The 24,395-nt window shown below is 34.0% G+C and overlaps 3 protein-coding genes across 3 annotated transcripts; all 3 read left to right on the top strand.

Annotated features, from left to right (window-relative positions):
* Positions 1–1,084: 1,084 nt before the first annotated feature.
* Positions 1,085–3,772, top strand: LOC107950343 (bZIP transcription factor 17). The gene is made up of 2 exons (XM_016885166.2): positions 1,085–2,911; positions 3,068–3,772. Exons 1-2 carry the CDS (start codon positions 1,279–1,281, stop codon positions 3,502–3,504), a joined length of 2,070 nt encoding a protein of 689 aa, XP_016740655.2. The 5' UTR covers positions 1,085–1,278; the 3' UTR covers positions 3,505–3,772.
* A 3,007-nt stretch (positions 3,773–6,779) lies between these two features.
* Positions 6,780–11,048, top strand: LOC107950342 (cytochrome P450 98A2). The gene is made up of 3 exons (XM_016885165.2): positions 6,780–7,398; positions 9,748–10,145; positions 10,237–11,048. The coding sequence occupies exons 1-3, from the start codon at positions 6,912–6,914 to the stop codon at positions 10,879–10,881; spliced, it is 1,530 nt and encodes a 509-aa protein (XP_016740654.2). The 5' UTR covers positions 6,780–6,911; the 3' UTR covers positions 10,882–11,048.
* A 2,055-nt stretch (positions 11,049–13,103) lies between these two features.
* On the top strand, positions 13,104–22,856 carry LOC107950340 (protein kinase and PP2C-like domain-containing protein). The gene is made up of 11 exons (XM_016885164.2): positions 13,104–13,391; positions 13,469–13,753; positions 14,682–14,749; positions 14,886–15,109; positions 16,952–17,003; positions 18,185–18,734; positions 18,955–19,024; positions 19,110–19,329; positions 19,418–19,522; positions 22,282–22,377; positions 22,574–22,856. Exons 1-11 carry the CDS (start codon positions 13,277–13,279, stop codon positions 22,766–22,768), a joined length of 1,980 nt encoding a protein of 659 aa, XP_016740653.1. The 5' UTR covers positions 13,104–13,276; the 3' UTR covers positions 22,769–22,856.
* Positions 22,857–24,395: the final 1,539 nt, after the last annotated feature.

The raw sequence follows: 24,395 nt of genomic DNA on the forward strand, positions 1-24,395 counted from the left end.
CTAATTAGCTCTTACGAGCATTATCTATTTCTGGACTTATGTATTGAATATTTTTACAAATATCCATCAGAAGAATAAATGTTATTAGTCATTTGAAGTATAAAGAAAACAATGTATTTGGGGATTATCTAGTTTAATAATAAACATGATTTTTTAATATTTTGTTTTTATTTTTAATTTACAAATTGTGTATTTAATAAAATTTTTATATAGAAAGCGTGATAAATTTAGGTAATGTGTAAACATTGAAAGTTAAAATTTTTAAAAATTAAAACCAAATTGACACCATGTGTAAATGTTGAGGGGTAAATTTGTTGTTATGCCAATTTTAAAAGCTATCATGTTATCTTTCCGTTAAACACTTAACGACTTCTGAGTGAAAAAAAAATGTTAAATAGTTGAATAAACATTTTGTATTCTGTGTAACTAAAAAAAACTTACTAATAGCTCTGTGACCATCAATGTAGCTTACTTAAAAGATAAAAACTATTATATTATTAAAAAGAGTTAATTCATCAAACATTCTCAAATTATGACCATCATTTTAAATTGGTCCCTAAACTTCAAATTATTTTGATTACATTCTTAAACTATTAATGTTATATTAATTAGGGTCCTTCTCCTAATAAAATTGTTGATTTAACTATTAAATGACATATAAGACCTTATATGACATAATTTAAAATGAAAAATTTAAGAAATAATGAATATTGTAAAAATGAATGTTCTAAAAAAAATCTTAGTTTCGAATTTTTCAAAGTTTTTACAGAGTTTTATCGTCCACAATTTTTTTTTCAATTTACTTTATTTTTAATTTTTACTTTTAAAAATTATGTGGCAACATTTTATTTTTTAAATCATTCATTTTAAATTTAATTGTATAATATTTGATGTATCATTTAACGGTTAAATTAATAATTTTAATAACAAAAAGACTTAATTAATATAATATTTTTAATTTAAAGATACAATTAAAATATTTTAAAATTTGGACAACAATTTAGATTAAGATCATAATTAGGAAACTTCTTGTGCAATTAACTCTGTTAAAAAAACCAATAGGAAATAAAAAAAAAAAAGGGGGCGCCCACGCGGCAGAGCCCAAACGTTGAAGGAAAGTCTTCGGACCTTTCCAGAAAGGGAACGAAACGAAAAAATCACTAAAATCTGCCATTTCCCCAATTCCTTCATTCTAAGACTAATTCAAAAGTCTTGGTCTTTCCTCCATCGATTCACGCATTAAGCCCCTTCTGAATTTTCTCCGCAAACCAGATTTCAATGGCGGAAGCGCCGCTGGAACCACAAATGGGCTCCGAACTTGAATCGCTGGCCATTCCACCAATGGATCCGTTGTATCTCTCCTCAGATCTAGGGTTTCCTCTCGACGAAAACGATGATTTCCAGCTTACCTTCGACGATTTCGACGAATTGTACTTCCCTTCCGATTCCGACCACCTCATCATGCCCGATTCTTCCGACGCACCCGCTTTCACATCCGAATCGTACGTGGAAAGGTACCTCAATTCTTCCTCCCCGGGACTTGACAGTTTCAGCGGCCCCAGTTCTTCCGGCAACTCCCATTCTCCTATCTCCTCTCTGGGCTCCGGAAATTGTGGTTCGGCCGCTTCCGATGACACGAATGTTACATCGCCGGATTCTGGGAATAACATGGATCAAAAGATTGATGTTGAAGAATTGGGGAAAAGGCGAGTGTCTAAAAGAAAGAAAGGTAATGAAGAAACTGATTCCATCAAGTGTAGAAGATCATCATCGCTGCTGACTGCGAACAATTATAACTCCAACTCGGATAATAAGTCAAATTCTCTGAGCGAAGAGGAGGAGAAAAGGAAAGCCAGGCTCCTGAGGAACAGAGAGAGTGCGCAGCTATCAAGGCAGCGGAAGAAGCATTACGTGGAAGAGCTGGAAGACAAGGTCAGAACAATGCATTCTACGATTACCGACTTGAATAATAAGATAGCCTTTTTTATGGCTGAAAATGCTACCTTGAGACAGCAATTAAGTACCGGTGGTGCTGGTGGTGGAGGCGCTGGAATGTGCCCTCCGCAGCCAGTGCCTTTGCCGATGTATCCACCAGTCGCATACCCTTGGATGCCCTGTGGTCCGCCGTATATGATGAAGCCTCCTGGGTCTCAGGTGCCATTGATACCTATTCCTAGGTTGAAAACACAGCAACAATCAAGGCCAGCTTCCAAAGCTAAAAAGAATGAGAGCAAAACTAAGAAGGTTGCTAGTGTTAGTGTACTGGGAATGTTGTTTTTCATATTAATGTTTAGTGGTTTGGTCCCAATTATGAACCTAAGATACGATAATACCCCTGTTGGATCTGGGCCTGGTTTTGTTGGAGATGGATTTTACGAGGTGCATCGTGGAAGAGTTTTGAGAGTTGATAGTCATTTAAATAGGTCTAAGTATAGTAGGGATGCAGCATTTTCTTACGGTGGTTTTAACATTAGCAATAGAGTTCATGGTAGACGCTCAGAGTCTGGTGGTGAGCGCAAAGAGACTGGTGCACAAAGTGCACCTGATTATATAAAAAATGTTAGTGAGCCTCTCACTGCTTCGTTATATGTACCGAGAAATGATAAGCTTGTGAAAATTGATGGCAATCTGATAATTCATTCAGTTCTGGCCAGTGAGAAAGCTTTGGCCTCACATAAGGCTTCTGAAAGAAAGAATAAGGAGACAGGTTTGGCCATCCCTAAGAATTTCTCTCCAGCACTGGCCATTCCTAATGCCAGAGAGAATGGAGGAAAGCATTCACGTGAATATAGAAATCCTGCAGAAAGACCGATGGCTCTTTCTTCAGGCTCTGCTGATGCTTTGAAGGACCATATCAGGTCAACTGCTGCCGATGGTAAGATGCAGCAGTGGTTCCGGGAAGGAGTGGCAGGTACTTATTTTGCTATTACATTTGCTAATATGCATGTTGGGTGCTTTTCTGGATGTGAATGTTCTAGAAAATTGTACTATAGGTGTAATGCTCCCAACTCTACACTTGTTGTATGTATCATGTAGTAAGTTGATTGTTTCTTGTCCTTTGTTTTAGGACCGATGTTGAGTTCGGGCATGTGCACCGAAGTGTTCCAGTTTGATGCCTCTGCTCCAGGAGCCATTGTTCCAGCATCCTCAGTTACCCCTGAATCTGCCAAAAGTCGTCAGAATGCTACCCAGCTTAACAAGGGTAGAAACAGAAGGATTCTCCATGGTCATCCTGTTCCTCTTTCTCGATCTGATCTGAACATAACCCAAGAGCATGTTGGAAGAAATTCCGGAAAGCAAAATTTTCAAGGTAACAAAACAGCTTCTTCTATGGTAGTTTCTGTGCTTATTGATCCCAGAGAGGCTGGTGATGGCGATATGGATGACATGATTGTACCAAAATCGCTCTCTCGGATCTTTGTTGTTGTGCTCTTAGATAGCGTCAAGTATGTTACGTATTCTTGTGGGCTTCCGAGATCTGGTCTTCATCTGGTGACTGCTTAAAGGGATAAGAGAAAAAGGACTGCTACTTCGGCTTGTAGTGTTTATATATATATTTATATATATAATGGTATAAGTAATTATTAGATATAATGGCTAGGAACAACTTCTATAACAGTTTAACCTCTATGTACTTTTGGATTTTTGTTCTTCAATATCCATAACCTTTTGGCTTTCCTGCACATTGGTACTAATATTGTAATATTTGCTCAGTTTTTAGAGCCATAGTATGATGCCTCTGCCAATCAATATGGAGATGATTTTTTGGCCATCATCAATATGGAGAATTTTGTAGCTATACTTCTACATTATGTTTGATTATCTTTGTTTAGAAGAGATATAAATAAATTAGAGAAAGTGAAAGAAAAATAAAACATCATGACCCGACTTGATGCTTTTAGTTAAAGCTAAAGCTTCTGCTTGAAAGGTAGAAAGAATAATGAAAAGACAGAAAAAAAATATTTATATTTTATTAGTGTGATTATGAAAAGGTAAAAGGGAGTTGAAAATGAGGGAGGAAAATGAAAATCTATTACTTAATTTATACATCTTTTATTTATACATCTTTTTTTATATAAAATGCAAATTCCTTAGTAATATAATTTTTTTGGGGGGTCATATGAGGATAACTTTATTTAATTGAAACGAGTGTGATACAAATGTGTGTTGATTGAGTCCATGAAATCTGAGATATTAAAATACACAACATAAAAGTCTTCAGATAACCTAGCATAAGATAAAAGGCTAGGATTAACATGACTTACAGGTTTAGCTAAAGCATGGGCGCAACGATTACCCTTGAAGGTATGTTGAAGTTGACTATTTAGGAATCTCCTCAACAAAGTCTTGCAATTATGGCTAAGAGATCCAAAAAAGACCATTATAATTAACAACCTTGGCATCAAGCTCAACAATAACATTGAGAATATGTATTGGCAAGTAAAAGATCATCCCTTAAACGCTCGAAGTTCAGCCATGATATTCAAAGTGTTGCCCCAATAATGATGACATCCAGCAATCCAGGTACCATTATCATCACGAATAATAACTCCCACACTCGCAGCTCCCAAATTTCCCAACGAGAATGGCTTTATGCGAATGCCGTTGGCATTTAAGGGATTATTAAAGATAATTGCATTCCTAGCAATCCAAATGCTACGAAGGAAAAAGGTAAACATGGTTGGCCAAGGGATGTGATGTTGAGGTGAGGATGATTTCAAAGTCAAATTATTTTTAAGCCAATCCGAGAAAAGGAGGGAGGAAAACCCATCGTCGAAGAGGGATGGGGAAGAAGACTCCAAAGATGAATGGTGAACGAGCATTCACGGAACAGATGATCAGTTGTCTCAGGAAAGGGCATTCAGCAGGGATGTCGAGACCTCGGGCACGGAAGAAACATCGAGTTGGGAGAAAAGAACCAACAATTTGCCAAATGAAGGAGAGTTTAGGTGGAACTTTTAGGTTCCAAATCCACAACCAATTTCTCGAACTTCGAGGAGGATTGATAAGGTTTGAAGCAATGTGATAAGTTGATTTAATTGAAAAAAACCATTGGGGGAGGTGTTCCAACACAAAACATCAAGACCATCAGTGAAGAGAGGAAGAGGATACACAAGAATACCATTCTTAATGGTGTTCAGAAGGTCAAAAGAGGTATTGTAAGAACCAGTATAAAAATCTTTAACCAAGAAGTAATCTTCATTAGGGAGGAAGGGTCATAAATAAGGGAACCATCCTTAATAATCCAACGAACACCATTTTCGATAATATGTTGGACACTCTTGAGAGCTTTCCAGGTGACCGAGGTATTGGACTTAGTGTTCGGACTACTAAGATATTTTGCTTGAAGGATTTGAGCCCAAAGGTCAAAGCTGGAATTTACAAGATGCCGAAAGAATTTTGATAGGTGAGCTTTGTTTTGTGCTTTCACATGGCGGATGCCAAGACCTCCAACCCTTTTAGAATGAGAAATGGTGGCCCAATTGTTAAGGTGAAGTCTAGAGTATGATTTTGTCCTACCCCATAGGAAATTACGGTTCGTACGATCGATGGCAGAACATATGCTTGACGACACCTTACGACATTGTATGAAATGAGGAGGATAAGCCTAGTAGATTTTAATAAGAACGAGACCTCCCACAGGAGAGAGGAGATTAGCTTTGCATCCCAAGTTTGCAGCAGAGTCTCTCAACAATAAAAGCATAGTCCTCCTTACTAACACGTTTATGGTGAATCGGGTTGCCAAGATAGCTGGTTTCACGTATCTCTAAAAAGTTAGTAATCTAAGATTTCCTAGAACCAGGAGTGTTAGGAGAGAAAAACATTATTATATCTAAAATGAAATATTAAACATTTGTTTGTATTTAGCTGACTTGAATCGAGCTTGAAAATCTCCGTCCAATGTTTGATTCATTTTTAAAATGGGTTTTTTTTGTTAAAGCTCATATTTTAAACTTATTTTTCAATCCAAATCTTTATAAAATTTGAAAAATTTTCGAATTTAAATGAATAACATAATTCTTGAATAGATTTACTTTTAACTCATTAATTTTAGTATCTAACTTAAAATGTACAATAAATTATAAATTATCACGTAAAACGTTTCCTTTCGAAAATTGAAAAACACTATTACAATTTCCAGCATAGTATATCCGATTTGTAAAAAATAAAAGATTAAAGACTTAAAAAAGCTCAATAAAATAGAAAGAGTTATATTGACAAAAATTGTAAAGAGTAAGAGCTAAAAAAATTATTATACCTTTTAATTGTATATGAATTATAATTCTTTTCTCAAAATTTTCATTTCAAAGATTCAACTATTATTAGGATTAATATAATTTTTAATAGATAAATTTGAAAAATTGATCCTCTTTAATACTTTTTATTCTTTTCCATGCAAATAGGCCTGTGGTCTATAAACTTGGAATTAGGTTTTTTTTTGTTGTTAATTATTATTAAATTAAGATGCAAGCTTCTTTTTATTATTTCATCTATCTAAGAAACATTTTCAAAATTAAGCTGATATGATTGATTTCTTTGGTCACTTTAGGATTAGGAGATCCCACCACCATTTCACCAACCATTGATTCCTTCTCCATAACTTTCTTTCCATTTCTGACCTCACCCACCGCACCACCTCCACTCAAATCAAACATTATTATTATATTACCAAACCTACCGCAATTCACCAACCAAACGCTGATGTGTCCTAATCCCATTTGCCCTTCACCACAACCCATTTGCATTGAACAGGTGAAGATATCAGTCACTCTCAAATGGACCAAAACTCTTGAAAATTCAATTCACCAACTCCGCCTCCCTTCTCTTCCTCGTTCCCTCTTATACCAACTTCGCCCCAAAATCCCTTTATCAAAGCAACCAAAAAAATTTCAAAATTAAATCAAATAAAAATGAGTCTTCCTCTAATACTCACCGTCTCCATCATCGCCTTCTTCTTAACGTACAAGCTTTACCAATGGCTAAGGTTCAAGCTCCCACCAGGTCCACGCCCATGGCCGGTGGTCGGCAACCTTTACAACATAAAGCCTATTAGGTTCCGGTGTTATGCGGAATGGGCACAGGTTTACGGCTCCATTATATCTGTTTGGTTTGGTTCCACTCTCAACGTGATCGTGTCGAATTCGGAACTGGCTAGGGAAGTTTTGAAAGAGCATGATCAACAGTTAGCTGATAGGCATCGGAGTAGATCGGCAGCCAAGTTTAGCAGAGATGGACAGGACCTTATATGGGCCGATTATGGACCTCATTATGTTAAGGTAAGGAAAGTATGCACGCTGGAGCTTTTCTCTCCGAAGAGGCTTGAGGCTTTGAGACCTATTAGAGAAGATGAGGTTTCCGCCATGGTTGAATCCATCTTTGTCGACTGCACCAATCCTGGTAATCATATTTATTTTTCTCCTTTCTTTACCATTGCTTTTTTTAATTATTTCATTGTTTTTTTAAACAAGTTTTATTATAAATTTGAAAGCAATAAGTAACTGGATAGATATATAAAACGTTATTAATGAAAGGATTAAACCGTAACTTTTGTTAAAATTAATTTTTTAATTTTAATTTATAAGAATGACTTTTATCGTCTTTTAGTCTAAGCTAATGCACGATATATATATATATAGATAGATAAAGAAATCAACATCTAGAGTCAATATAGTAGAGACGCGGTTCAATTCTGCTTTGAAAAATAGTATTTTTTTTTGGTTGATGCTTTGAACAATAGTTAAGCGTATAGATGTTGATGGATCGAATTAAGGTAGAATTTATGAATATTTATTTAAATTTGATTTTATGAGTTTCTAATTTTATTTAAGTTTTTTATATTTATAATTTGTTAATTTAAAAATAAAACTATTTAGAATCATTTATTTTTTAGTTATATATCTTTTTATTTAATATTTAGAATTTTTATATTTTTTTTACTAAACTTTTAGGCATAAACTTTTATTTAATATATTTTTTGTTTGTTATATTTTTTGGACGAAATTCATTTGTTATATTATAGTATAATGTATGTAGTATTCATATGGAATAATTAATTTACATAATATATAAAAAAAAAATCAAATTAGCTTCAAGTAGTGATTATTCAGATTTGTTCAAATTCATATTTCAAGTTTAATTCTAATATAAAGGAGGCTTTAAATTTAGGTGAAAATACAAACTTTAATTATTATTATTATTATTTTTTTCTATATAATATTTAAAATTACTTATAATTTTTTAAGTGATTTTAAATTTGCTTAAAAATTTTTAACCTTTTATTTTAAACAACAATCTCATTATAAATTTTTATTAATTTTTTTATATAATGTATAGAACTATTTATAACTCCTTTTAATTCGTAAATAGAAGGATAATACGCTCTTTCATTAACTGATAGAAATATCAATTAGTCTACCATATATATATTTTTTCTAACAGAAAAAAAGAAGACGGTTCCGTGTGCTCTGATTCATTGTGCTCTGATTCATTACTGATACAGGAACACTTCCAAAGTGTTTCAAAGAGGAAAAGGGTTATCTTGACGTAGGTCTGCTTCTGGCCTAGATCAACCTAAGTTAAATGGAGTTTCTACCATCTTGATTAAAAAATCAAATTCATATACTTACCAATTACAATCAAACTAAAACTTGACACTTAGGAAAGCTTTTAACCTCTCGTAATCCCATCCAATCTTTCATCTCCACCGTACAAATTGTACATTAAAAGTTTCACATGTCTCCCTGGACCTATAGGCTTTTAACAAATCTTGTTGCGTATATATGGACCACAAGGATTACGCAAGTGGACCACAAATGTACTTGAGTACCATGTTTTCTTCAATAACTATTTTTTAAAATCTAAATTAACAGAGGAGGATATTTAAGAGATGAAAACTTTTTTTCTTAATTTTTTTAAAGAAAGTAAGTTTATAAATTCTTAATTTATTTTCGTGACATTGAAAAATCTGTGGGGGTATTCATTTCAAATGAGTTAATTGGTATGACGTATGAGAGAAAATGTTTAGCTACTCCTTGCTAATTCTGGTTATTCTGTGAAAAAAAAAATCAAAACTTAGATAAATAAATTTATTAATTAGAAATGGGTTTAGGTGATTTTTTTTAAATAAATATAATAATTAGAGTTGGGTTTAGGTGATGTTTTTGACCTCTTTCTGTTTGACGTTGCAACCACTTTTATTAGGCATGAATACGTTTCTTGACTAGAATGGCTGAACAACTTTTCTTCTCTTGTTTGAAACGTTAACAATTTTTTATTTTCCTTTTTGATATTTTTTAAATTGATTTATATTCGAGTTTTGTAATTAACTCTTCTAACAAGATAGTTTCTGAAATTAGAACCTTCCTTTTTTTTTTTCAACCTAAAGGGAAAAAATAACCCACCCTCAAACTTTTTCACCCAAGCTTTTTGGTATTTCACTTGATCTCTTTGAAAATGGTTCTCTTTTGACTGATCAATTCAATCTAAAAACTCTTTAGTTCAATGATTAGAATTATTGATGGTGTTCTTTTATTCCTAATATTTACCATAAATCTGAAACAATATAGGTTCTTTTTTCTTTTTTCTTTTTTTTGTACATGGAACAAGGACTGGTATTAACAAAAACACATAAGGGTTAGACTACCTAGACTAGTATTTCTTTGGTCGAAATAATAGAGGTTCTTGTATAAGCTAATTTTGTGGCATTCCAACAATATCTGAATGTTGATTGAACTTGAATCCAAGCAGAAAGCCTGGGTAAAACTTTACAAGTAAGGAAATACTTAGGAGCAGTGGCATTCAACAACATAACAAGGCTAGCATTTGGGAAGCGTTTTGTGAACTCCGATGGCATAATGGATGAGCAAGGCCATGAATTCAAGGCCATTGTGGCTAATGGGCTTAAGCTAGGTGCATCACTTGCCATGGCTGAACACATTCCATGGCTTCGTTGGATGTTTCCATTGGAGGAGGAGGCTTTCGCCAAGCATGGGGCACGAAGGGATCGTCTCACCCGAGCTATCATGGAGGAGCACACCCTAGCCCGCCAAAAGAGCGGCGGTGCCAAGGAGCATTTTGTTGATGCCTTGCTTACGTTGCAAGACAAGTATGATCTTAGCGAGGACACTATTATTGGACTTCTTTGGGTAAGCATCTTTATGTTTTGGAGATTGTTATCAAGTTAGGGTCCATAGCCATCAAGCAAAATCAATTCTTACAAGTAAATGGAATATGCAGGACATGATCACTGCAGGCATGGACACAACAGCAATCTCAGTCGAGTGGGCAATGGCTGAGCTCATTAGGAATCCAAGAGTGCAGAAAAAGGCACAAGAGGAGCTAGATCGTGTGATAGGATTCGAAAGGGTGATGTCTGAACCTGATTTCTCTAATCTGCCTTACCTTCAAAGCGTAGCCAAGGAAGCACTACGACTGCACCCCCCAACTCCTCTAATGTTACCCCACCGTGCCAATGCAAATGTGAAAATCGGTGGCTACGACATCCCCAAGGGATCAAACGTGCATGTTAACGTATGGGCAGTAGCCCGAGATCCAGCTGTGTGGAAGGACCCTGAAGAGTTCCGGCCAGAACGGTTCTTAGAGGAGGACGTGGATATGAAGGGTCATGATTTCCGATTGCTTCCATTTGGTGCAGGGAGGAGGGTGTGCCCTGGTGCACAGCTCGGGATCAACCTGGTGACATCCATGTTGGGTCACTTGTTGCACCACTTTTGTTGGACAACTGCGGAGGGAGTGAAGGCTGAGGAAATTGACTTGCTTGAAAACCCTGGACTGGTTGCTTATATGCGGACTCCATTGCAAGCTATTGCCACTCCTAGGCTGCCTTCTCATCTGTACAAACGTGTGGCTGCGGATATCTAAGTTTTTTCCCTAAACTTCTAATTCTTATTGCTCTTAGCATTAGATTTTGAATTCTGAACTTTTTTTTTTTTACAAGTTCTGTTGTATTATCAATTATGTCTCATGTGATTTGTGATCGGTCGCGTGAAAGAAGACCAAATAAAAACGCAGTGAGATGCATTATACTATATATTATCTTACTATATAAAGTTTTGTTTCTTTGTTGTAAAATAATTTAATGGGTTCTCTACACATATGTCTTCCTAAGCTAACACATTAAATTTACAAAATTCCTATGTCAGACTTGGGATGTTATCAAAATACATCATACAGAAAACTAAAATCACACTCGACCTTGAAGAGTTCTAAAAGCATTCCCAATTAGATATGATGAATAGAAGTTATAATCTATCTTGGGAAACCATGATCACAAGAAGGGTATCAAATTCCTGAAGTTGTATGCATGCTATGTACCATAACATTTTCTTTTTCTTATTTTGATGTTAATCATATGCACTAAAACTAAATTTTCATTATTAACGAAAGTCGTGGTTTGATAACAAATAAAACTTCCATTAAAATGAAATTTTAGCTGATATCAAGTCAACTGTTCGAATTTTGACATTCCCTTCCCCTATACCCTTAAACAAAATTCTTAGATCATTTTTTTCATTAATAGAGATTCATAATATTATTCAAGTCCTTTAATTATGTTTTAAAATTTCATTATTGTTGGGAGAATATACGTTCTTTAGAAGAAGTTTTTGAAATGATGTCCGTCAAGTACTGACAGATCAAAAAATGGTAGAATTATTGTGCTTGAGACATCTGTACTCGATTTTATACCCACTAATACCATATAAGGGCATGAGTTCGAACCCCGCCACAGTCAAATGCTCACATTGCTGGGCAAGACACTCCCACTCAGTGAAGCCAATGAGAGCTCTTTGTGGAGTTGAGAGACAAAACCTTGGACCAACCACAGACATACCGAATACAATACCTCCACCATTGAGGGGTCCATCGACTCCCAACGGACGACACTTTAAAAATTTCTCCCAAAGTGAATTTAATCTCCCTTAACAATTATTATATTGATTTATTTTAATGGCGTTGAATAGTTTAAATAATATTTATATTATTTAATAAAAAATAATGTTTACATTATAATTGTTACACCTCATACCTGACTCGATCATTGGGTCTGAGCTATAAGATGCCATATTCGTTGTTAGAGTAACTATGGTAAATTACAATTCAATATAACAATTACATATTATTAAGTTCAAAATATAATTACGACATGCTATACAATCATATTTTATTCTTATATGAGTTTACGAAAGCTCTTTTAATAACTCGAGATCGAATAAGGACTAAAATACAAAGATTTTAAAATATTGGGTTGACGTCACAAATTTGGAGGTTGCAAGTTGCGATGTCACTCACTGTCCATTTCTTGTTGCAATGTTAAGGGTTTGATGTTTGAGATCGAATGAGGCTTGATTTAATGACCAAATGTATATGTGTGATATAATTTTTAATTGAGATGAATTTATTAAATGTATGATGTTAAATGTTTTTTGATTGATCAGTAATGTTTCGTAACCTTAATCCGGCTATGGAGACAAGTTAAGGGTGTTACATTTAATCCTAGGATAAAGACGATGTTTTATTGAGTCTTTCTTTTTTAGTTTTGCTTTTCTTTATGACATTGACGGCTAATTTTAAAAGAACGAGAAAAGATGAAAATTATTATCTTAGGATCTTGAGTGTTTCTATTTTTTTTTTGTATATTTTCAATCAAATTTAGCTGAATTTTTTGTTTTTTTAATTTTTTAAGTAAAAGGATCACAAAAACTACAAAAAGATTAAATTACACAATGTGTAAATATTGAGGGTTAGATTTTTTAAAATCAAGACTAAATTCACATAATGTATAAATATTGTGAGTTAAATTACTATATCATGTCAATTTTAAAAACAATTACGGTGAGTTAGCTAATGATCATAAAAGACAAAATTAAATAATGAGTATTTATTTTATAATATTTCATAATCATATGACAAAAAAGTATTAACAATTAGATAATTATCTTTATAGTTACCATTAAATTTTTTTTGGTAACCAACTAAATAATGTTTAAATTAATAAAAAAATTGTTAGGTGTGAAATAATAAAATAGTAATAATTTCACTAATTATGGAACCACATCTTAACCGTATATAAAAAAGGGCGCGATAAGCAAGTGATGGCTGAAGCTCTCCCTGTAGACTACCATACAAATACCAAGCAAGCACAAAGATTTGGGAAATTTCCAAAGAAGCTGCTGTTGCCAGGAAATTTCCCATATCCAAATCCCATTGCTCTTTAATCTTTATTGCTGATGCCCATTGGAAAATTGGCCAAGAAAAAATGGGGTTAGACATAGTGGAACCAAACACTTGCGTTAGAGGTTGCTGCTCCAGCAACTCCATCCCTCTTCACCTTCCTCCTTCTTCCTTCACTCTTCTTTCCCCTATTGCCAAAGGTAACTCTCTTTTCTCTTCTTTCATTTCTTTTCTTTTCCACCCAGAATTTGCTCATCTTTTGTTTGACCTTTAATAGGGGCTGAAAGCGTTGTTTATGAAGCTATTTTGGATGGAAAGAAAGTTGCTGCCAAGAAACCAACCTTGTCTACCTCGGAGGAATTGAATAAATTTCACAAGGAATTGCAGTTGCTGTGCCAGCTACATCATCCTGGGATAGCAACTCTCCTCGCCGCTCATGCTAAACCTCCCAATTATCTGTTTTTCTTCGAATTCTATGAGAAAACTAATCTGGCTCATCAATTACACGTTGAAGAATGGATTCCCGATCTTGATCAGGCTTTGTCAATCATGCTCCAGTTAGGTATATCTGCTTTCTCCAGAATTTCCCTTCTTTTTTATTTCAGTTTGCTAGAGTGATTGTAAGGTTTTCTTTTTCAAGTTTGGTAATACCGCTTACTGCTTCTATTGTTGAATTTTGAATTCAATTTTTTGTTCAGCTATGTCCTAGTCATATGCTTGGAGATTTGGATAGCATATTGACATAGCTTGGACAACAGAGAATGGCTTTAGGTGCTATAATTGATGAAAAAAATCAGGGTTTATATATGTAGAGAGATAGGATTAAAATGGGTGGTAAATTAGAGTTCATTTTGTTGAATGCTTGATATTACTGTAAAAGTTGAATTTTTTTTTTTTGATGCGTGGTTTATTCAAAGTATTTTTCGTTAGTTTATAAGGTGAAAATTGAGGTTAGCTTTTGACTGAAAACAATGCTAGAAATTTAAAAGCTTGGTTTAAGAAAACATATATTAAAGTTTCAGGTGGTTAAAGTTGTCTCAATCAATCTTATATTGAAATGACTTTGGCATCAGGACTGGTGTTGTGGCATGCTGTACTAGGTTTTGTTCTAACCAGAAATAGGTTTTAGAAATAATGTGCCTACAAAGAATTTTATAGATATCCTGATGGCCAGAAAGGATCCCTGTAGTATGACAAATATGGTAGCATGATGACTGCATGCTTTAAGTGTGTTTATATATCTTGGTAACTAGTTAAATAATTAGTTAATGTCGGATCTAACAACCATTTTAATGATCTGGAACATTTTGCAGTATCCTCAGTTTTATGTGGAAATATATATATATATTTAAGCACAATACTATCAAGACAATTTATACTAGAAGTTTTGTGTATCCCCCTTTTTGGCCCTTTATTGGGCCATAATTTACTAAAATTTCCCTTTAAATGATGTTACATGGTGTGCTTTTTCTGCTGTTTTCTTCTTCCAGCGAAGGCTTTGCAATATCTGCATAACAAAGGAATCATACATAGAGATGTGAAACCGGCAAATGTTCTTGTAATTTTCTTTTTATAATCTATCTCTTTAGTTATCTTTATTATCTGGTTGGTGTTAGATACTATTAGAAAAATTAGTTTTATTGAGTGAATTTTGAGCTAGAAGTTATATAACTACAGTAATGCATATGATGCAGCTTGACAGAGACTTTTCTGCATTCCTAGCTGACTTTGGTTTGGCAGAGTATAAGAAAGATCTTAGAAGAGTCTCTACTGTGAATTGGAGATCTTCTGGCAAGCCAACAGGTGGGTTTCACAAAAAAAATATGGTTGGAACTCTTATTTACATGGCACCTGAGATATTGACGAAGGAGATACATACAGAAAAATCAGATGTCTATAGCTTTGGAGTGTCTATCAAGTAAGAATAAGGATTCTTGAAGCTTCTATTAACAACGATTGTTTATAGTTTATGAATAAGGAGTCTTGCCATGCTAACATACAATATAGGTTGTACGTGATTAGCACAAAAGAGAAAAAAAGGATATATTTAATATCATACTCATAGACTAATAGTTATTGTCAACTGTTAATCTAAAATACTAAGATTATGTTTTTATAGTGCAATGGAAGATTCTAGAATATTTCAAATTGGGTTAAAAACATTTTGGTCCTTAGAATTGTAGTGTGGAGATTTATTTCAGTACCTTTCTTAATTTGTAAAAATGGCCGATGTATACATGACTTATATTTTTCTGACATTGAAACATTTCCATATGTTTCCATTAGATATTTTAACAGGACAGTAATGTAACCATTTGAAGAGGTTTAGCACTTAAATTGAATCGTAGAGAGGTTAAAGACCAAAATGATTATTTAAAAGGATTAATTGCAAACTATGCTTTTAACATATTGAAATACTAAATTGTGTTAATCTTATGGTAACAATATAGTATTTGGAATAAATTTGAATTAAAATTAAATGAAATTACATGAGTTATTAAACATGACATATCTGAGTTGATAAGTAAACGGACCAACTTAAGAAAACTTTCTTATCCTGTTTTTTATTTTTTATTCTTGAATTGGCTGGTCTACTCATCATACAACATGATTTATTCATGTCATACTCATGTTAACATGAGTTTTGGTATAAACCCACAAAAGTTTAACCTCAGCCTGCTCCAGTTTTACTTTGAAGTCATCATGTAATATTCAATGTGGCAAAACACTAGCCCTAAGAAATTCTTACCAATTTTTGTACGGAGAGCTACGTAGCAGGTTATCATATTTTCACGAAAAGTCCAAGCAATAAGGTAATCAAGAAGGTTACCCTTATTTACTTATATTGGTGATATTGTCGTCCCAAATTTGTCACTAAATCAGCTGCAAATAAAGGATGCTTTTATTGTTATGTATGTTTTAAGTCACTGGTTGTTCTGTCTCTCATCTTGTAATAGATATATAGATATATCAGTTGTTGGTTTCAGATATTTCTGCCATTTGCATGCACCTTGGTTTAATTTTAAGATTTCTACATGGTATTTGGCCTTAAAAGAGGCTGATGGGTTTCGTTAGGAGAAAAGATAGCAAACTACTAAGCAAGAAACCGTGGATTTGTGATACAGAAATCTCATTTACATTCTGTTTAAATGCAAGATCATTTTAGTTTCTTCGCTCGATCTTTGTGATGTGAAAATTTAGATATTGTGAAATCAATGTTAAATATGTTGTTTGGACTTGGGGGTGAGTGTTGAATATGGATATGTGTTTAAAACATGTATGTTCATTTTTCTAAGGTTTTTCCCCCTTATATTTGGGTGGTACTTAATGGAAAGTCGGAGCAAGATAGTGAAAAAATATCCTAATCACCCCTTAAAGTCAAATCCTTTTTTTTTCTTTTTCATTTTCACTGTTTTATGGTATTCACATTGTCTATATCTCTGTATCTGTTCTTTTTTCGCCACCATTGCCTCCAATATGCACTAGACACATACCCAATACAACAATAGCGCTAGGTGAATCACTCGATCTGGTTTTGCCTGGGTGCTGTCATTAACTGTTACAGTAACTGTTAAGAGGTACCACCTTGAGCTAGATTTTTATGCTCTAGCATGGTTAATCTAGTTTTGATTATGCATTATGGAGTGATTTTTGCCAGTGCATCATTTAAATTCAGTAGTAGCTTAATTGCAGTGAAACATTAGCTTTGTTGCTGTTACGAGGGCTATAACCATGAAGCTTGATTTCCATTTAATTGCAGTGAACTGCTAACTGGCGTTATCCCATACACTGATATCCGTGCTGAAGCTCAGGTCAGTCTTTTCTTCGTTATGCGTATCTTGTCATGTTCTGTTAATTGCGAGAGTAAGTTGCAATTGCATGGGGATAATTCATGCCTATGCTTATCGAGTAAAATTTCAGTTTCCAAGACAAAGCATATTATTTGGTTCTTAGGTTGAACTATTGCTGTTGGTACTTAAAAACATTGAAAACAATCAAGGTTGAATATAGTTTCTACATACATGCAAGTATTAGTGGCCTCCGAATGGGTAACTTATGTTATCTAATCTGACCTGTTCGAATGGTGAACCACAGTTTGGTTTGGTTGAGTTCGTACTTCCCTGGCTTCCAATTAATTTGCTCAAGTCTGGTAAAACCAACTAAACTCACTGTATTTGCTAAAGCCCAAATGGTCCAATCCAACCGTCCAGCTTATGTTATATGTTAGTGGCATACTGAGAAAGTTTCAGATTATGTTACATATTATTATCTTAATATATTCTGCCAGTCACCTAGCCATATAGATCTTTGTGGTCCATATAACAAGGAAATTCTTCATATGGATTTTCCAGTTACTGGAAATTAGGCATTAGTTTTTACGAAGAATTTCTAAGTTGTGCTCATTTTAACATGGGTTCTATTCCTGCATTCTGTTTACTTGGAGACTGTTGGGGAAAGTGACAAAGAAAATCTGTTCTCTTACAGATAGAGTTTCTGGTGCTTGAAGAAATATCCTCATTGACTATGTATGGAGAACAAAATTAGTAGCATTAATCAAGTCGAAGTTGAATTATATCTTTTTATCATCTTCCTTGTGATATTGTTTTAATTCAACTAAATTTTAATGATTTTTACATCTGAATTAACCTATGATAAACGGTCAGTCATATAACAAAATGCAGCCAACTATTTTTTTCTATCTCATTTTCCCTCACACAGTTTCTCTTCTTACAAATTTTGTTAAAAATAAATCTTAAGCTGCATTTTCTGAAAGTTTCACAGTGGTCATTTAATGTCTAGAATTGAAGAGAGAAACAAACTGCATGTCCACAATCTTTAATTTATATTTTCTGCTTGAATTTTTTAACGCGGGGCATGGTCATTGGGGTACAGCAAAGCTAATCTCAATAACTTTTCAAATCCTGGGTGGCTGTTGACAACTCATTGTTGCTAAAATTTTAGTAGTTATTTTTAATTTCTTTGCTACTGGCAGGCCCACACTGTTCTGGAGATGAACTATACTGAGCAGCAACTTATTTCAGCTGTGAGCTCTGGTGGACTGCGTCCAGTTCTTGCTGGTATTGAGTCTGGAGTACCAGAAAGTATGCTGTCACTAATTCAAAAGTGTTGGGATGCAAATCCTCAAAACAGGCCATCATTCAATGATATCGTGTTAGAACTAGATGATATGTTGCAACAAAGAAAGAAAATGGAGAAAGAAGATTTATCTCTTCACCAGCCTCCCATTTCTCACTTCCATCAAGTCATGGATGATGTTAATAAACTTCATACCTATCAGGAAAAGATTAACTGGTCAACTCAGGGAGAATGTGTATCCAAAGGAGCTTCATTTGGAGAATATTCTGGTTTCAGAATGTGGCTTGATGGTTTTGATGATCCTTTTGCATATCATCTAGTGCTTTCTTGGGGATCCTTTGCTACATGTGGAAGACGGGAGAGTATGGAGGACATGCACTTTCTTATGCCTTTCCTATGCAATGAGAAGGATGTTCATGCTTTTGGTATCTTCGATGGGCATAGAGGTACACAAAACCATGATACAGAACGCTGAAGATGCAGTAGAGATCATATATGAGGACAAATTCTTGTAAATCTTATCTGAGAAATTAATTCAAATACTTCTCTGCCCCCCTCTCCTTGTTTGAAGCTACTAAATTTGTCTGCGTTGAGGTTGAATCTAGTTTTCTTGTTCCTATATATTATATAATGTATATAAATTTCTGTTCTCTGGAAAACTTGCAGGTGCAGCAGCAGCTGAGTTTTCAGTTCAAGCATTGCCAGAATTTCTGAAAGCCTTAGGTTCTATGTGCAGGTGTGCTTCACTCTGGCTGTTATGCTTGCCACGTTCAAAGTATTACCCATATTCATATATTAAATAAGTGTATATATGAGTGCAGTCCTGCTGATGCACTGGTGGAAGCATTTGTTAGGACAGATGTTGCTTTTAGAGATGAACTTGATTCTCATCGAAAATCAAGGAGGGTTATTCAGAAAGACTGGCATCCTGGCTGCACTGCAGCTGCTGCTCTAATTGTTAAGAACAAGCTTTTTGTTGCTAATGCAGGTGACTGCAGGACAATTTTATGTCGAAGAGGGTGCCCTGTAGCTCTAAGTAGGGTAAGCTTGCTTATTTATTTGAATTGTATCAGTTTTATAGAACTATTGTGTGTTACGATTCTAAAACTAGTTGACTTTGACATGTTAGGATCATGTTGCAAGCTGTCCTGAGGAGAGAAACCGAGTTGTTAGTGCAGGGCGGGAGGTAAAATGGCAAGTTGATACTTGGAGGGTTGGTCGTGCTGCACTTCAGGTATGCCCCTCTGTAATTTTTTTTCGATTTTGACTTAGAAGTTAATTCCTTGTCACTAGTTTCATTACCAGACATCTTTAATGGTCTGCAAATTGATGCTTGATATAATAAAGAGCAGAAAAGTCTTTTTAACATGGTAAGAAGAGAATGGATAATTCATAACCACACCTAGTAGTTACACTTGCTGTTTGGATATTTCTTTTTCATAATATTTCATTCCATTCCATCTAGAGCTTTTGAATTCCATGAATTTGTCTGTTTATTGTTGGGTTATAATTTCTTGTTTCCTGTAAGTGTTGGAAACTTCACTTTTAACTTGCTTTCCTGGGAGGTAGCTCCTTTTTGGCCAAAAGGATACAACATGAATTTCTAGGCTCAAAGTTCTCATCTTCTGAATCTGTACATGTTTGTTTGGCAACTTAATAGCATACTATTGAATTTTATATTATTTTTAGAAAAGCAGTCTATATTTTTTTTCCTTTTTCTTTTGAAAGGTTAAAAATTTTCTTTTGGAAATTGAAGTGACACGTTCTGTTGAGGAATCCAACACGGGTAATTAAAAACAGGATGTGTCAACTGCTTAGTTTATTATGGCAGTTTTCTGAAGAAACACTTCAAAGTTGTTTGTAAAAGTGGTTAACATATATTATAGGCTTTATCCAATCTAATTTTCACATTATTATGTCGTACTAGATATTGAGGTTATCATATCCTTGTTTAATACATTATAAATTCATTAAAATTTTATGAATCTTGTTTTTGATAAATTAACTACTTATAGGATATTGGCATGGCGTTCCACAACCATATTGATACTTGATATGATAACTCTTTGAGAAATTAGAATATGGAACTGTCATGAATTGTTGTGACTGATCCAGGGAGACCGAAACCTTAGGACTTTAAAGAAAGACCCAGATCATTTAGGGTTTTTTTTACAAAACTTCTGCTTCTTTTATTACTGGAATCATCTCTTTAAATAGAGGTTACATGGGGTTCATTCTTTACTTTATTCTTCAGAACAGGAAACCAAAATTAGACTTTTAATGCAATAAGATACTTTCTAAAATAAATTATTCTAGTTAAGAATATTACTAAAATAAGCTTATTTGTCTTCTTTCCATTTTTTGCGCCTTTGACTTCTTGTCGTGCCCAAAAGCAACCGTAACATGATTCCCCCCTTGGAGAAAGAGCCTGTCCTCAAGCTTGAAGTCAGGATAAACTTGGTGAAAGGTCCCTCATCTATTTCATTCCTTGGAACCAAACGTAGCCTTGATGATTGTTCAAATAAAGTATAGTATTAAATATAAGTTTTTAACCTATCCTAATGTTCTTTTTACAATCGCTTTTGCGGGCAATACAAGAAGCCTTTAAATTTGTTCCAAAGTTTTCGAATGATTAGCTGTTGGAGACTACATGTATCAGACTTACGGTAATAACAGAGTAAGCAGTATCTAGGAGAGTCACAGTAAAACAGTTTAACTTTCCAACCAGTCGTCTATGCTTATCAGGGTCTTCAAAAGGTTCACTTCTTTGATAAGTCGTAGGTTGGGCATCATTCATGCACTACACGGCTTGGCTCCCAATTTTCCTGTTTCTGTAAGAAAATCTTTTTCTCTGAGACAAATAAATACCTTTCTTTGTGTCACTTCAACGCCCAATAAATACTTTAGCTACCCAAAATCCTTTGTTCGAAACTGGGTATGAAGAAAAGATCTCAAATAAAAATACCTGCAAAATCACTTTCAATACCGACAATATCATCAACATAAACATCTAATGAGGTTATACCACCTTAGACTATTTATAAAACACTAAATTATCACAATTAATCTTCTTAAATCCAAATTCTATCTACCAAACCAAGCGTGAAGACTTTATTTCAAACTATACAAAGATTGGTGAAGGCGATAGACTTTTTTACACTCTCTGAGTAGAGATGTCCATGGGCAGGGCTACAGGCAATTCCAAAAAAATTTCAAGCCCAGGCCCTGAATAGCATGATTTAATCTCAAATAGGATAAGGAGCTTGAAAGATGGGGATTGAAAATGTGCAGTTGTGGGTGGCAATTTCTGATGAAGGTTGGCTGTAATTGCAAAATAAAAGGGCTGTTTGTTAGGGTATTAAGTTAGGTTGGGTGACTAGTGTACATGTGGTAATTTGATGTGGAGTCACCATTGAAGACACTACATGATGTTTAGGTTCCAGTTTGTTGGACTACTGTTTCTATGCCACAATCAAAAGTAAAACTAGCACATCAAGAATATTGAATCCATCAGCACATATAAATCAACATGGAAGTGGAACATCATGATTTTCTATCAAACAACTTAAATAACTTCTAACTTGACTTGGAATTTAGAGTTTACTACTGTGGTATTTCGTGGCTATACTGTTAAGAGATAAACTTGCAATTCACCATGTTAACCTTCATGCATAGTTATTAATGTACCATATATGACAGTTGTGTTCAAACCAGATTGGTCAAAGTCTATGTCCATGTGCTTTTGACTTAAGTTAAAGAAGAAAAGATGAGCGTGCTGTTATACTTTTGAAAAGTGCAATCACTTTGTTAGATGGCTTTCTACGATATGAGTGATTAGATATTGGAAACAGAACTTAGAATAGAACTCTTTGGAGGACTTTCTAATCATATTTTCAAGGTATTTGGTAATGCGTTGTCAATAAAGCACAGTTTAGTAAATTTTTGTCTTAAAACATGCCAAATACTTCCTCTAATGAAGTTGTCTTTTCATAGGTAACTCGCTCCATTGGTGATGATGATTTGAAGCCTGCTGTAACTGCAGAACCTGAGATAACAGAAACTGTACTTTCAGTTGAGGATGAGTTCCTGGTAATGTTGGTGAAAATTTGTACATTGTGGATGATTGTTCATAACTGGACTTGTGATCTATAAAATTGAGTTTTAAGACAATTATTTGTAGATTGTACTTTTAGGGCTTTCTAGCTATATCAATGAATGCACATTGTATGATAAAGATTGCTGTTAATGCCCCCATGTGGTTCCTGGATTTGGGTTTGATTGACAGGTAATGGCTAGTGATGGACTCTGGGATGTTGTGAGTGAAACGGAGGTGATAAACATCATCAGAGACACGGTTAAAGAACCGGCAATGTGCTCAAAAAGGTTGGCAACGGAAGCTGCAGAACGTGGCAGTAAAGATAACATCACAGTCATTGTTGTGTTCCTTCGTCCAGTATCCACAGCAGAGAGAGTTTACTAAAGGTGTTTTTGATTGTTTTTTGTGAACTCAATTCGCTTGCCATGACTATTGAAATACAGATGAAATAAATCATCCATGTTATGAGCAACAGCATTTGGCCTTTAGGAGCTGGTTTTGCTTCTAAAATATTCATTTAATATTGTTATATTTCTTTAGTCGATACTTTATTCTGAAATAATAAAATTGATTTTAGGTCAGAACAGGTCTAAATTATTAGATTATTGGACACATAACTAAGAATTTCCACAAACAAAATTTAAATGCTGGTATTTTAAAAATAAATAAATAAATAGATATGTGATCATTGTATACTTAATCTTACCAAGTATCAAACTTTATATTTTTTGGGTTTGTCTTGAAGTTATAGTGCAAGTAAGGATGAAGCTAGAAGGTTTTTTTTTTTAAATTAAATTAAGGGACCGAAATCTTGCAGGTTAAAGCATGAATTAAAACAACTTTGAGTTAAATTATAAAATTTTTAGAATAACTGAAAGAGTAATTAACCTATTTGAACTAAGAGGGGTCAAAGTCTTTGGATTTGCCCTTTCGAGTGTAAGATATTAATTTAGTGCATTTGATACAGTCTGCACATAGTTAAAAAAATAGTCATTAGAAAAAACTTATGTCTCAAGACATGCAAGGCAAGCAACAAGAAAAGCTTTCAAAAAATAAAAACAAACATAAGCAGATGATACTTGTGAAATAGTCATTAGAAAAGACTCCAAAAATCTTTAATTTGTGAAAGCTTGTCCAAAATTAATTAAGTAAAAAATTAATTTTTATATATATTTTACTCCTCTAACTTTCACTACTCTATAACTCCTTTCTCATATGGCAAGGAACCCCCAAATATGATAATCTTAATTTTTGCAAACTCATTCAAGATTAATTAAGTAAAAAATAAATTTTTAGATTATAAAATCATAAATAAAATCAAGTGTATATCACCATAACTCCTTTATTGTATAATTACGAATCTCGAACATAGATAGCAACTTTTTTTTTGATACTATACAATTAAAGTGTAGGTAGACATGTACATATTATATCTTAAGAGAGACGCTCAAATAAAAAGCTATCACTTGCTCTCTTAAAAGTTTGAACTCGAGTAAATTTTATGAATGAATAGCCTGTAATCACTAAACTAAATATAAAAATAATTAGAATTATTGTAAAAAATTTTTAGAGGTGAGTTATAGAGTAGTGAAAGTTAGAGGAGTAAAATATATATATTACATAAATTTCACAATCACGTTAAAGAGAAGCAAGTATAATAATAACACAATACATCCTCTACTTGTAGAAGACTAACGAGAGGATGAACGCATGCGCACTGCTTATATGTCTGTCTCTTTCTCCTTTTCATCTTATTGTGGCTTTGTTTTTATGCTGGCACTTGTTTTGCGTGGTTTCAAAACTAAGTTAGTAAGAAGTTGACTTATTTAAACATACATTATAGGGCTTAGAAGTTGACTGGTTCATCTGACTTTGCTCCAATTCGTTATTTTTAAAAAAATAATACCCTTAATTTGTTGCGCAGAAAGAGAGCCCCAAAAAAACAAATGATGGTATTCAAGTAAAGTGTTTAGAAGATGGCAACAATATACATTAATTAAGGTAGCTAAAG

Source organism: Gossypium hirsutum, chromosome A13 (genome assembly GCF_007990345.1).
Source record: "Gossypium hirsutum isolate 1008001.06 chromosome A13, Gossypium_hirsutum_v2.1, whole genome shotgun sequence".
Taxonomy (NCBI): Eukaryota; Viridiplantae; Streptophyta; class Magnoliopsida; order Malvales; family Malvaceae; genus Gossypium; species Gossypium hirsutum.